Source organism: Anguilla anguilla, chromosome 14 (assembly GCF_013347855.1).
Source record: "Anguilla anguilla isolate fAngAng1 chromosome 14, fAngAng1.pri, whole genome shotgun sequence".
In the NCBI taxonomy this organism is placed as follows: Eukaryota; Metazoa; Chordata; class Actinopteri; order Anguilliformes; family Anguillidae; genus Anguilla; species Anguilla anguilla.
The window spans coordinates 36,931,537-36,946,035 of NC_049214.1; the positions used below are offsets into that span (position 1 = coordinate 36,931,537).

At 50.0% G+C, this 14,499-nt stretch overlaps 1 protein-coding gene across 1 annotated transcript; it reads left to right on the forward strand.

Annotated features, from left to right (window-relative positions):
- The first annotated feature begins 503 nt into the window (after nt 1–503).
- Nucleotides 504–14,489, forward strand: med15 (mediator complex subunit 15). Its single transcript, XM_035390990.1, has 18 exons — nt 504–652; nt 3,140–3,227; nt 3,566–3,617; nt 3,784–3,807; nt 4,030–4,197; nt 4,827–5,131; nt 5,977–6,426; nt 6,850–6,954; nt 7,749–7,850; nt 9,485–9,612; nt 10,023–10,150; nt 10,356–10,490; nt 10,679–10,742; nt 10,836–10,902; nt 10,992–11,152; nt 12,964–13,130; nt 13,267–13,365; nt 14,100–14,489. The coding sequence occupies exons 1-18, from the start codon at nt 585–587 to the stop codon at nt 14,234–14,236; spliced, it is 2,448 nt and encodes an 815-aa protein (XP_035246881.1). The 5' UTR covers nt 504–584; the 3' UTR covers nt 14,237–14,489.
- Nucleotides 14,490–14,499: the final 10 nt, after the last annotated feature.

Genomic DNA, 14,499 nt, shown 5'->3' on the forward strand with positions numbered 1-14,499 from the left:
TTATCTGCTTATATAAGTACATATATTGAAATATTAAGTGTTTATAAACAAGTTTACACAGTTTAAAGCATTTTTAATCATGAAAAACTGGTTTAAGCAGGTGTGTCCAAACTTTTGACTGGTACTGTACAAAGTTGTATGTCATCTGCATAGCAGTGGTAGTTAACACCACGTCTGCTTATAATGTCCCCAAGGTGAGCTAATACAGAGAAAAGAGCAAAGGACTCAAGACAGATCCTTGTGGTACTCCAAAGACATTCAGTGTCCCGTATTAGACTATAGTTATTTTATTTTTTTGGATTCCAGTTACGAGACAGTATACCATTTCTCAGGAATAATTTAACCTTTTTTATCAGTTTAAATTATGCTTAAATGCTACATAAATTCGTTAGGCTTGGGCATTCGACATTATAGATAAAATAGACTTTAATCCAGTCGAGTTGTGATCTCTTATTTTGAAAATTTGACACCGGAAGTGCATTTTTGTTGTCATACGTCAAGCCCACAGAACCCACTCATTCACTGTTAGCTAGCTAGAGCTAACGTTACTACGAGTATCTTTGTTACTAGCTACTACGCTGACAATGGAGGTCCCAGGGCCAGACAGCGAATGGAGAAGTCCCGCATTCCGACAGAAAGTAGTTGCACAGATGTAAGTTCTGAAGTTCCTTAGTTTTTACTTATCGCCCATTTGAATTGTAGGTGCAAAGATATTGCGAGCGTGATATGGTTAGACTATTGACTGTGGTGCATGTTATAATCCTGAAATTCTCTAGGCCGCAAATGCATCCTTGATGTCGTTGTTCGGTTTTTTCCGCGGGGAGGCTGGGAAAGATGGCAACTTAGCAGGCGAATATGATGACTTGCTACCTAACTAAATTAACTGATCTACGTTAGCTCTCTGACTGAAAACATTCACCTTTTGGCGGAGCAACTGTTAGCCCGCACTCACACCGTCACAGCAGGCAACGTGTGTGTTCACGTATTGGCTAGTTGGGCAGGGAGTTAACCATTATTACGGGTTCATCGATACCTGCAATAAGCTGAGGGTTAGGTACCCCGGGAGGACTACTGGTTGACAGTTAGCCAAGTTCATGAAGCAACCTCAAAGATGGTTTTTCGCTCTGCAGATACATACCAATGAGCTGCTAACTATCGCTAGATAGCTTCAGAGGTAGGAAGCAATATGTTGGCTAACGCTAGTTCGTTAGCTAGGTAACCAGCAATAATCACTCAGTTCATAAGACGTCGACACACTTCCAACTTCCAAACGTGACTTTTTCAACGGTTTTAATCAGTTTTTTGTTATTACCTTCTGACATATGAAAAGGAATTGTCAGAACCGGTGCGTTTACGTTGCCTACATCGTAAGAAGCTACGCTTATTCACTAATGTCATCTAGCAAGCAAGCTACCCACATTGACCTAACTAAGCTATGCCACACTGAACCTGGTATTTAAAATATAAACAAAGGTCAGGTTATTTGGATTTTAGATAAAATAAGTTAGCTGCTGAACATGTTGCTAACTAATGGCATCTAAGAATTCAAGGCATTAATTCAGGGTAACTTTGCCTATTGGTCTATTAGGCTAACTAGTCTAGCTTGGGTGTTTTGCTGGACACCTTTCAAGTGTGATGGTTACACTGAAAGTATAAATGGTTATTAAATACGCTTAAACCACGACCAGTAAACAACAGATGTGCTTTTCTCATGCTAATTGAACGTGTACTGTGTGAACAAAATAATAAATGAACAACGGTAACGTTAGAGTGCTTTATCTCTATGAAAATAGCTAACAAGCCAAGTAAGAAAATGTAATATTTCTACGCAAACAATCATGGAAGTCTTAAACAGAAGCGGAAATTATTGTATAATGGCTACAGACTATTAATTGACACCAACACCTGAACATTATAAAAGTACTGGACGCTATCAACGTTCGTGTGTATCATTAGCATCACAGATTTTCAAGAAAAATAATGTGAGAAACCCACAAAAAACATGCAACGCGTGAATAGTTTTTGTGAAAATATTCATTATAAAATATTAAAAGAAAACAAAATAACTCATTAATAAAACCCCACGTATTCGTCAATGTGCATATCATCCAATTCCTTAATGTTTTCCATTATTTCGGTACAGCGTTTCCACAGCAAACAGTTTGCGAAACAATGAGTTGAATGCTTGAACTTCCTGTTTCCAGAATTTTGGGCATTGGATATTTTGAGATTTGATGTTAATTTTGCTTACAATGACGTAACAGACATTTCGTAACGAACCGTGGGACATACAAAAGCTTAATAAACATACCGTGTGGTGTTTTCATTCGGAAGTGTAAGCTACAGAAGTGGAACGGCTGTATTTTTGAAGATGGGCCATGCTGTAATATGTAATTGTCGTTCAGCAAAGTGAAGGCATTAGTTCACAGTCTGTTTCTATGCAGATAGAAATGTGAGAGTTGACCAGCGATTTCCAGTCTTGTGGTGTCCACGGTGAGAGGGAAACATTAATAAAGAGAACTGAAGGAAGCATAACATTTTTTGAAAGATTTTTTTAGAAGTTTATTTATGACCCTGCTAGACCTCTCTTACCCGGCTCGCATTGTTCCAATGTCAAATGCTGTCAGCAGTGAAGTTGCATTGGTATTGTTATGACGAAATTACGGACTGCACGGGAATACTGGAAGTTTTACGTGGCTGTACACTCTTAGTGTTAGCTAGCTGGCTAGATTCATGTTTTGACAACTCCGTCTATAACGGTGGCTGAAGAGTTAGCATCCTTTGCAAGATCAGTTATATCACCTTGCTGAAAATACTTATTCTAAAGCAAAGCGCAGTTTTAGACACACCGATGTATATCTACTGCCTGTTGCACAGACAAACAAGGGTCCATAACAGAATTCATGAAAGGGAAATTTTTATGGAGCAAGTGAACTTTTTGGTATAAGCATTGGCAAGAGTTGAGAACGCAGGGAGAGGGGGACCTGCTTCTGATAAGCATTTTTTGAATGGTGAGCTAAATGATCTTCACATCTGGTTGGAGGAGCGACCTATTAAGCAGGAGAATGCACGCGCAGCGCGAGATAAAGAAAGAAAGCCGTAACGGAAACATGAGCTCGTGCGATTCTACTGTTTGCAGCGAGGAGGCGATGCGGAAGGCGGGCACCGCGCACACCAAGTCCAGCAACGACATGGAGAATCACGTCTTTGTCAAGGCCAAGTCCAGAGTGAGTAACCGTGCCTACTACCCGAATCATTAGCGAATGAGGTGCACCGTGTTTTAAAGAAGGGCTCCTCAATCTTATCTGAAAAGGTCCAGTGCGGGTGCTGGCATTTGTGCCAACCCAGCAGTAACACACCTGATTTTACTGATCATGGTGCATAGCAAAGAGTAAGACTGTTGTGGTTGATAAGTAGAATCTGGTGTGTAACTGCTGGGTTGGAACAAAAGCCTGCACCCACACCGGCCCTTTATGGATAAGACTGAGGACCCCTGTTTTAAAGAAAGTGTAATGAGTTGAACTGTGCATTTGACATCAGTTTATGTTCGGTGTGAAAAATACAGGATGAATATCTCTCCCTGGTCGCAAGGCTGATCATACACTTCAGAGACATCCGTAAGTATGCACTTTTTTATGCACTGTTCTAAGAACCCTGCATTTCTTTGGTACCAATCACACAGGGGCAGTCTTTGTAGAAAGGACATGTAAATATTATTTTCTGACTTGTTCATTACAATTTACTTGTGATATTCACAATTTTTTTTTTCTACGTGCTTTTCAGACAAGAAGGCACAAGGAGGTCCAGGTGAGCTTGTGTTGAGTTTGGTTTCCCCGCAGTTTAATTTGCATATCTCAAGGTTTGGCAGCACACGATGGTTGTGTTGGGTGAGTCTGGAAAACAGCCAGTAGAGTGAGGTCAGGCCATAGCAGGTTTACAGTTCAAGTGTGAGGTTATTGAGATGGCCGTCGACATATACCTGCCGGTGCTTCTCCTGGCTGACGTTCCCTCTTCGGTGTGCTGTGCCAGACCCCATGAACGCGCTGCAGACGCTGACCGGCGTGGGCACGGGTGGCCCCGGGGGGATGGTCATCGGGCCACGCCCTCCCGGCGCCCAGATGGGCAACATGGGAGGCCTGGGGCAGATGCAGATGGCCCAGCACGGTATGCAGGGCGTACCTGCCAACGCCCAGTCCCGTGAGTTTACCCCCACCAACACCCAGTCCTGTGAGTTTACCCCCCCCGCCAATGTCCAGTCCTGTGAGTTTACCCCCCGCCAACACCCAGTCCTGTGAGTTTACCCCCCGCCAACACCCAGTCCTGTGAGTTTACCCCCCGCCAACACCTAGTCCTGTGAGTTTACCCCCCGCCAACACCCAGTCCTGTGAGTTTACCCCCCGCCAACACCCAGTCCTGTGAGTTTACCCCCCCCCGCCAACACCCAGTCCTGTGAGTTTACCCCCCCAACACCCAGTCCTGTGAGTTTACCCCCCCCCAACGCCCAGTCCTCTGAGTTTACCCCCCCGCCAACACCCAGTCCTGTGAGTTTACCCCCCCCGCCAACACCCAGTCCTGTGAGTTTACCCCCCCCAACACCCAGTCCTGTGAGTTTACCCCCCCGCCCCCAATGCCCAGTCCTGTGAGTTTACCCCCCCGCCAACACCCAGTCCTGTGAGTGTACCCCCCCCCCCACCAACACCCAGTCCTGTGAGTTTACCCCCCGCCAACACCCAGTCCTGTGAGTTTACCCCCCTACAATCCATTTCCACAGCTGCATGTTTACTTAAGCAATTTGGCTTAAGCTATGCCACACTCTGGCCCCACAGTTCCGGCGCCGCCGATCCAGATGCAGCCAATCGGGCAGCAGCAGCAGCACCAACAGCAGCAGTTCCAGCAGTACCAGGCGCAGCAGCAGCAGAACGCCATGCAGCAGCAGCAGACGGCCATGCAGCAGCAGAACACCATGCAGCAGCAGCAGAACGCCATGCAGCAGCAGTTCCAGGCGCAGCAACAGCAGCAGCAGCAGCAGCAGCAACTCCTGCAACTGCAGCAGCAGCTGCAGCAGCAGGCGCAACAGCAGCAGCAGCAGGCACAGAACCAGCAGCAGCAGCAGCAGCAGAATCCCCAGCAGGTAAGGCACTCCTCGGCATAGCGTGCCAAACTAGCGGGTGTTCGCAAATCTGTGCTTGCTAGCTTGCCCACAACGGCAAAATACAGTAATAAATCCTTACAAATACTTTTCTGTGCTCTATTGATCTTGTCTGGTGTAATTGAGCCTGCCAACATGACCAGAAGGCGGGGTTTGCATTGGTTCCAATACACCAGACAAGATAAGTAAAGCGTAGAAAAATATTTGAATCCAAAACAAATACGTATTTGACCCAGGTCTGTAACAAATAAAGATTTGTGCTTCAAATTTAAGATTTGGCTCTGTATAAATTAGTGGTTTGCATTAATGATTAGGCGTAAATTTGAAAAGTCAGGAGGAAGACATTGGCTAATAATTGTCGTTTTCTGAGACCAGTTGGGAGATTGTTTGCTTTTTAGGCGTGTTCTCTATGGATTAATGCATCAGGCTACATTAATATGATCTGATGTTAATAGATCCATCAGAGATGTTCTTCACACATTTATGGAGGACTAAAGGTGCCAAAATGGTGTAAATTATTATATAAATATTTGTGAAATTATAATGGATTCAGAAAAGGACTGTCATGAGGTGGGAATTATTGCAAAAAAAGTAAACGTGAAATGCAGTGTATTTAGTTAGTGCCTGCAATTATGTATAAATATACAAAGATAGTGCACATCAAGCTTTGGAGTGCAAGCTGCTTGGACTCCTAAGAAATCATTAATTATCACTCCATATTATCCTTACAAAAGTGTGAACATTTTCAAAGTATAGCTAGTGGATTAAACGTTGACCCCCCTTAAAACTCTTATTTTGAAATGTTTTCTCCCTTTGTCTCTGTGCAGCTGCGGCTCCAGCAGCAGCAGCAATTTGTGCAGGCGCAGATCCAGCAACAGCAGGCACAGGCGCAGATCCAGCAGCAGCAGGCACAGACGCAGGCCCAGGCCCAGGCCCAAGCTCAGGCCCAGGCCCAAGCACAGGCCCAGGCCCAGGCCCAGGCACAGGCTCAGGCTCAGGCCCAAGCCCAGGCCCAAGCCCAGGCACAAGCCCAGGCACAAGCACAAGCGCAGGCCCAGGCGCAGGCCCTGCAGCAGCTGCAGTCGCAGCACCAGGCCCAGGCGCAGCAGCAGCAGCACATGGTCCAGCCGCCGCAGGGCTCACAGCCCCCCTCCGCACAGCTGCCCCCCCACTCCCAGCAGCAGGCCATGGCGCCCCAGTCTCTGGCCGGCCAGATGGCCGCCCAGCACATGAGCGGCCTGGGCCCTCAGCACCAGCAGCAGCTAAAGGCCTTACAGGTAAAACCCGCTAACGTCTCCCAACCCTAAGATTGACCGTTAAAACCGGCTAACGTCTCTCTAAGACTGACAGGTAAAACCCGCTAACGCCTCCCTAAGACATAAGACTGACCGTTGAAACCCGCTAATGTCCCTCTAAAGCCTAAGCCTGACAGTCAAATCCCGTTAACATCTCCCAACCCTAAGACTGACAGGTAAAACCCGCTAACGCCTCCCCTGTCTTAGTCAAACATAGAGTGCCCTGGTTCGGCAGGAAGGTGAAAGTTTCTGTGTGTGTGTCTGTGCTTGTGCTTGTGCTTGTGTGTGTGTGTGTGTGTGTGTGTGTGTGTGCGCGTGTGTGCGTGCGTGCGTGCGTGCGTGCGTGCGTGCGTGCGTGCGTGCGTGCGTGCGTGCGTGCGTGCGTGTTCGTCGGCCGGTTCACAGCAGGCTCGGGCCATTCAGCAGCAGCAGCAGCAGCAGCAGCAGGCGGCGGCGGCGCAGCAGCAGGCAGCAGCTCAGGCCCAGCACACCGCAGCAGGACCCGGGCCGGTAAGAGCGCCGCATGGGCCCGTCGCATGGGCCCGCCGCATGGGCCTGGAGTCACACATGCCTTCAGCTGCACTCTGCTGTCCAATCAGTGTATCTCCATTAGCAGTGTGTTGGGTTTGGTTTTCTGACAATACGTATTTCCAGTTTGGAGGGACGTACACACACGCTATACTAACATTCCTACCTGAGATCGCATAGAAAAGACATATCTAAAAACAAAAATAATAGTTATTGAGATAGCTGAATGGTTATAGTGGTTAAAAAGAAGGGAAAATGGATGCAGATTGGTGTGGGCTTGACATTCTGTTGTGCATTGCTCATAAATCAGGGTAAAGCACGGCCAACAGCATATTAATGAGCCGAGGAAATGTGAAAAGCTCAATACTGTGAAGACAGTCAGTCTTCAGTGCTGAGAATCTGGGTGAATCACGCCTGCATGGCCCTGTCGGAAGAGCAGAGAGAACGCACGCATTCCCACACAAACGGTCCCGTTGCCCCGGGGATGGGTGGGGTCGTCACGACAACCATTTTCCTCCCTCCACTTCCTCTGACTAACGGAACCCCCCGGGGCGGCTCTGCGGTGCCGAGTCGCCGTCTCCGCTGCCCGTTTAGCCTTGCCCTCCTGTCTCATCTGTGTTTGTGTGTTTGTGTGTTCTGTGTGTGTGTGTCTGCCCACGTACCATAAGGAGTTGTGGCGATGCCCTCACGCTCTTCTTCATGTTCTTTCCCGCTGGCGTGCTCTCGCTCTCTTTTTTGCTTGTTGACATGTCTGTTGTCCCTTTTCCCTCTCGAAGATGATGATGGCTCGATCTGGAATGACCCGGCTTCCCCGAGTCAACCAGGCCGCCGCTATTCCTCCCAACTCTGCTGCCATGGGAGGCCAGCAATTGCAACAGGTACTTACACTACGGTCCATCCATACAGGACCTTACTCCAGGGTCCAGCCCAACAGGTACTTACACTAGGGTCCATCCATACAGGTACTTACTCCAGGGTCCAGCCCCACATGTACTTACACTACGGTCCATCCATACAGGACCTTACTCCAGGGTCCAGCCCAACAGGTACTTACACTACGGTCCATCCATACAGGACCTTACTCCAGGGTCCAGCCCAACAGGTACTTACACTACGGTCCATCCATACAGGTACTTACTCCAGGGTCCAGCCCCACAGGTACTTACACTAGGGTCTGTCCATACAGGTACTTACTCCAGGGTCCAGCCCCACAGGTACTTACACTAGGGTCTGTCCATACAGGTACTTACTCCAGGGTCCAGTGCCTCACCCAGACAGCTGACTCTCCCCCCACAGTCCTCCCTTCCCTGGCACTGACCCAGCCTTAAGCATTGGGACTGACTACCACTGTTGAAGCTTGTTACCTCTGCCATGTAATGACGTCTGTCCATCTGTCCGTTCATTGGTTTTAAATTTGCTGTGCACATTCCTGTTCCCAAGAGGAACAAACCTGTTGAATTGAGTGACCCCATGACCGTTCTTCCTGTGCTGCCATCAGGCCAAACCTTCAAATTGTGACTGACATATCTCAAAAAGTAATGGTTGGATTGCCATGAAATTTGTTGTGCACATTTGGGGACCCCCCCTGACCTTTCCTTTAGCTCCGCCATCAGGCCAAACGTTTATTGAAGAATAATGACTGGATTGCCAAGACATTTGCTATTCACATTCAAGGAGATGTTATGCCTTGGTGGAGGTCTTCACTCTACTGAGTGCATTCTTTGTAGTTAGACCTGCTATTTTGAACTCAGGTTTTGAGAAGCAAATGTTTACCTCCCAAAAGTGTGTAGATGGGACTTGGTAACTCTCATTGGACTGCCCGATAAGGGTAACCTTGGGTTCCTTCGGAGTGCGAGGGTGTGTGTGTGTGTGTGCGCGCGCGCGCGCGTGCGTGTTGTTGCAGAATGCTAATTTGCATGTTGCTGTAAAAGGGATGTTCTTCATTTAAAAGTGGGGAATGTATTTATCCTTCTGCCTTGTTACGAGTCACTTTGTTCATAAGACAAAAGTGAACGGAAATATATTTGGTAGGACACTCTCTGCAGGGTTGCCTTTCAGTACAGTGCAATGCAAATAATCTGTCTGTCCTCAGATTAGACAGTTTGTCACTAAATAAAGTAGCATATTCCAATATCACATGAAAGTACTTTACAAGTAATAGCCAGTTCGTGGTCACGATGGCTAACTAGCTGGAACTTGACGTGAACAGTCGTGAGGCAAAGCATGTTTTCTGTGGGGAAACGCGATGAGGAAAGACCCTTGTGACGACATAGCCTTTTCCGTTCCCCCCTACCCCAGCTCTGTGCCAACTCCCTTTCCCAGGCCTGTCTTAAAAATTATAGTTCGCCTTTTCTGGTATTTATTTAAAATTCAGTCCCATATGAAGTCCCTTAATTGTGGGTGTTCAGTCCCATATGAAGTCCCTTAATTGTGGGTGTTCAGTCCCATATGAAGTCCCTTAATTGGGGGTCCACACTTGAGAGTAATCCCCGTTTGTTCGTATCCCCCCCAGCAGGTCCAGCAGCATCAGATGATGTCATCGCCCTCTCCGGTACAGGTGCAGACCCCCCAGTCCATGCCCCCCCCTCCCCAGCCACAGCCTTCGCCCCAACCCCCCACCTCCCAGCCCAACTCCGTCAGGTAAGTAACGCCTTCATGCACTGCTGGTGCTTGGTGCACTCTTTCAGCTATTATTAATAGTAATAATAATAGCAATAATATTAATTATCTAAAAATTACTATAGCACTTTCCACTGTACAGAGAAAATATCAAACTGCTTGAAATGGACGGTTAAAAAGTAAAAATACAACTCCGGTACTGCAGTGTTTCATGGTTAACTGAGTTGTGAAAATGCCAGACTGCCTTGCATGTTTCAGGTTTGTAATATCTGCTCCCAACATGGAATGGTTTGAGACACGTTAACGTAATAATTCACCAGCCAACAGGGGGCGACGTTAACCTGCCAGGAGTGCATTGGAAAAGCAGTGAGCTGTGCTGAGGTGCGATTGTCATCGATACAATTTCCTTTTGGGGGGGGTTTGTGTTACAGCTCCGGCCCCACCCCTTCCCCCGGTGGGTTCCAGCCGAGCCCCTCCCCCCAGCCGTCCCAGAGTCCAGCCACGGCCCGCACCCCCCAGAACTACGGCGTGCCCTCCCCTGGCCCCCTCAACACCCCAGGTAGGAATGGCACTCTCAAGTAAATTAGGAGGAAAAGTTAAGATTGTGGACAGTGGACTTATTTCATGTGAAGATTTAATTTTAGGATACAGTTCATAAAACTGTTGGACCCAGAATGTGGAAGTATTTGGGAACACAGGCAGGACGAGAGAGGCGTCGGGCGGGTTGGGGCTGACGGTTTTTGCCCCCCCCCCCCCCCCGACAGGAAACCCCAGCTCAGTGATGAGCCCAGCAGGAGCGTCGCAGACAGAAGAGCAGCAGTACCTGGAGAAGCTCAAACAGCTGTCCAAGTACATCGAGCCACTGCGCAGGATGATCAACAAGATCGACAAAAACGAAGGTGAGAGGGCGCGGGGGGGGAGGGTCCGGCCTCGTCTGTCTGACAGAGTCCATTCAGCACCTGATACCAGCGCTCTGGAGACTCCTGCTGGAGATGGATTCTTTACCATACAATCACTATCTGTCAAATAACTGAGAATCACCATCCCCATCTCCTACCCTCAAACACATCCCTGCTTTTCATGACAGATCGCAAGAAGGACTTGAGCAAGATGAAGAGCTTGTTGGACATCCTGACGGACCCTTCCAAACGGTATGGGGATCGGTGAAGCCGCCATGCTCCGCCTCGTCCTCCCACGTCCCCGGCGTGGTCATTTCACGGTCTCTCCATCTCTGCCCCTTGCAGGTGTCCCTTGAAGACCCTGCAGAAGTGCGAAATCGCCCTGGAGAAGCTGAAGAACGACATGGCCGTGGTAAGCTATCCGCCGCGTCCCGTCGTCTCCGTGGAAACGGCGTGCTCGGGGCGGTGCCTCAGCGTCCCTCTCGTGTGCCCCTCTTCCAGCCGACCCCGCCCCCCCCTCCCGTGCCCAGCACGAAGCAGCAGTACCTGTGCCAGCCCCTGCTGGACGCCGTCATGGCGAACATCCGCTCGCCCGTGTTCAACCACTCCCTGTACCGCACCTTCGCCCCCGCCATGACCGCCATCCACGGCCCGCCAATCACGTGAGAGCAGCCCACAAGGCCCCGAATTTCAACTAATATGTTTGATTTTATATTTATAGTGTTAGGGTGGAATATAACACTTTGTATACACAAACACACTAGTGCATGACTGTGCAGTCCTGTGAAGTACATAAGTGTGTAACGGTACAGTTGTACACAGTATGCTAGTGTGTAACGGTACAGTTGTACACAGTACGCTAGTGTGTAACGGTACAGTTGTACACAGTACGCTAGTGTGTAACGGTACAGTTGTACACAGTACGCTAGTGTGTAACGGTACAGTTGTACACAGTACGCTAGTGTGTAACGGTACAGTTGTACACAGTACGCTAGTGTGTAACGGTACAGTTGTACACAGTATGCTAGTGTGTAACGGTACAGTTGTACACAGTATGCTAGTGTGTAACAGTACAGTTGTACACAGTATGCTAGTGTGTAACAGTACAGTTGTACACAGTATGCTAGTGTGTAACGGTACAGTTGTACACAGTACGCTAGTGTGTACCAGTACAGTTGTACACAGTACGCTAGTGTGTACCAGTACAGTTGTACACAGTATGCTAGTGTGTAACAGTACACTTGTACACAGTACGCGAGTGTATAGTGGTACAGTTGTAAACAGCACGCTAGTGTATGTCTGGGATACAGGGCTATCGCACTGTTTGCAGAAAGCTGCTGGGTCGTTTCAGTCTGTCACCGCTCCGAGCGGTCTGGTCTGAAACGGCCCCGGTGAGGACCTCTGCTCGCTGTAGTCTGACTCAGACCCGGTGAGGACCTCTGCTCGCTGTAGTCTGACTCAGACCCGGTGAGGACCTCTGCTCGCTGTAGTCTGACTCAGACCCGGCGAGGACCTCTGCTCGCTGTAGTCTGACTCAGACCCGGTGAGGACCTCTGCTCGCTGTAGTCTGACTCAGACCCGGTGAGGACCTCTGCTCGCTGTAGTCTGGCTCAGACCCGGTGAGGACCTCTGCTCGCTGTAGTCTGACTCAGACCCGGTGAGGACCTCCGCTCGCTGTAGTCTGGCTCAGACCCGGTGAGGACCTCCGCTCGCTGTAGTCTGACTCAGACCCGGTGAGGACCTCTGCTCGCTGTAGTCTGAAACGGCCCCGGTGAGGACCTCTGCTCGCTGTAGTCTGACTCAGACCCGGTGAGGACCTCTGCTCGCTGTAGTCTGACTCAGACCCGGTGAGGACCTCTGGTCGCTGTAGTCTGACTCAGACCCGGTGAGGACCTCTGGTCGCTGTAGTCTGACTCAGACCCGGTGAGGACCTCTGCTTGCTGTAGTCTGACTCAGACCCGGTGAGGACCTCTGCTCGCTGTAGTCTGACTCAGACCCGGTGAGGACCTCTGCTCGCTGTAGTCTGACTCAGACCCGGTGAGGACCTCTGCTCGCTGTAGTCTGACTCAGACCCGGTGAGGACCTCTGCTCGCTGTAGTCTGACTCGGACCCGGTGAGGACCTCTGCTCGCTGTAGTCTGGCTCAGACCCGGTGAGGACCTCTGCTCGCTGTAGTCTGGCTCAGACCCGGTGAGGACCTCTGCTCGCTGTAGTCTGACTCAGACCCGGTGAGGACCTCTGCTCGCTGTAGTCTGGCTCAGACCCGGTGAGGACCTCTGCTCGCTGTAGTCTGACTCAGACCCGGCGAGGACCTCTGCTCGCTGTAGTCTGACTCAGACCCGCTGAGGACCTCTGCTCGCTGTAGTCTGACTCAGACCCGGTGAGGACCTCTGCTCGCTGTAGTCTGACTCAGACCCGGTGAGGACCTCTGCTCGCTGTAGTCTGACTCAGACCCGATTCTGACCCCCGTGCAGGGGGCCCGTGATCGCCGCCCGAAAGCGGAAACACGAGGACGACGACCGGCAGACCATCCCCAACATCCTGCAGGGGGAGGTGGCCCGCCTCAACTCCAAATTCCTGGTGAACCTGGACCCCTCGCACTGCAGCAACAACGGGACGGTGCACCTCATCTGCAAACTGGGTGAGCTGAGCGACACGCCGCCCTACTGGTGGGAGCGGGGATTACACATTCGTCCTCTTTCGTGAAGCCCCTTCAACTGCCTGTTCCAACTGCGTTGGCTTTTCTTTAACTGCTGCTTTTTCCTGGACTCTTCCAGACGATAAAAACCTTCCCAGCGTCCCCCCCCTGCAGCTCAGCATTCCCGCAGACTACCCCGAGCAGAGCCCCCAGTGGGCTGACCACGCCCAGCAGTACGGTACGGACACGCCTCCCTGCTCCAGCTCTACAGTGGGAAAGGGCTATAATGAGCCAGCCTGGTTCAGCTCTACAGTAGGAAAGGGCTATAATGAGCCAGCCTGGTTTAGCTCTACAGTGGGAAAGGGCTATAATGAGCCAGCCTGGTTCAGCTCTACAGTAGGAAAGGGCTATAATGAGCCAGCCTGGTTCAGCTCTACAGTGGGAAAGGGCTATAATGAGCCAGCCTGGTTCAGCTCTATAGTGGGAAAGGGCTATAATGAGCCAGCCTGGTTCAGCTCTATAGTGGGAAAGGGATATAATGAACCTGCCTGGTTCAGCTCTACAGTGGGAAAGGCCGATAATGAGCCAGTCTGGTTCAGCTCTACAGTGGGAAAGGGCTATAATGAGCCAGCCTGGTTCAGCTCTAGAGTGGGAAAGGGCTATAATGAGCCAGCCTGGTTCAGCTCTACAGTGGGAAAGGGCTATAATGAGCCAGCCTGGTTCAGCTCTGCAGTGGGAAAGGGCTATAATGAGTCATCCTGGTTCAGCTCTACAGTGGGAAAGGGCTATAATGAGCCAGCCTGGTTCAGCTCTACAGTGGGAAAGGGCTATAATGAGCCAGCCTGGTTCAGCTCTACAGTTGGAATGGTATAAATAGGACAGACACAGCTCTCACAGGATCACATGACTGACGGACCTGCCTGGTAACTCTCCTTCCTGTCTCTGCCCCCTCCCCCTCTCCCCCCCTCGCAGGTGCGAACCCGTTCCTGCAGACGGTCCACAGAAACATGACCTCCAAGCTCCTGCAGCTTCCTGATAAACACTCGGTGACAGCGCTGCTCAACACCTGGGCCCAGAGCGTGAGGCAGGCCTGCCTGTCCGCGGCCTAGCGCCCCCCGCAGGCACCTCCCGGCGCAGCAGGCGGCCTTCTCCGCGGCTGCGCCGGGCTATGAACTGGCTTCGGCTGCCAATCAACAAACGTCCCTCCCCCACTTCCCCCCCATTTGTAGGAAACTGTGCTGAAAAAGAATGTATTCTCCTTAATTGTATACTTTTTGCCATGTAAACCTTTTTTAAGTGCATATATATAATCAAAGGTAATTTTCCTGTGTAGCTGACAATAAATATTTTGCTGTTCAGTTATAATTTATCA

Excerpts from the sequence above, each read along its gene's own strand:
- med15 (XM_035390990.1), top strand. The coding sequence starts at position 585 with ATGGAGGTCCCAGGGCCAGACAGCGAATGGAGAAGTCCCGCATTCCGA. Across the intron at positions 653-3,139 it reads CAGAAAGTAGTTGCACAGAT|CGAGGAGGCGATGCGGAAGG; the intron begins GTAAGTTCTGAA and ends TACTGTTTGCAG. Across the intron at positions 10,151-10,355 it reads TGGCCCCCTCAACACCCCAG|GAAACCCCAGCTCAGTGATG; the intron begins GTAGGAATGGCA and ends CCCCCCCGACAG.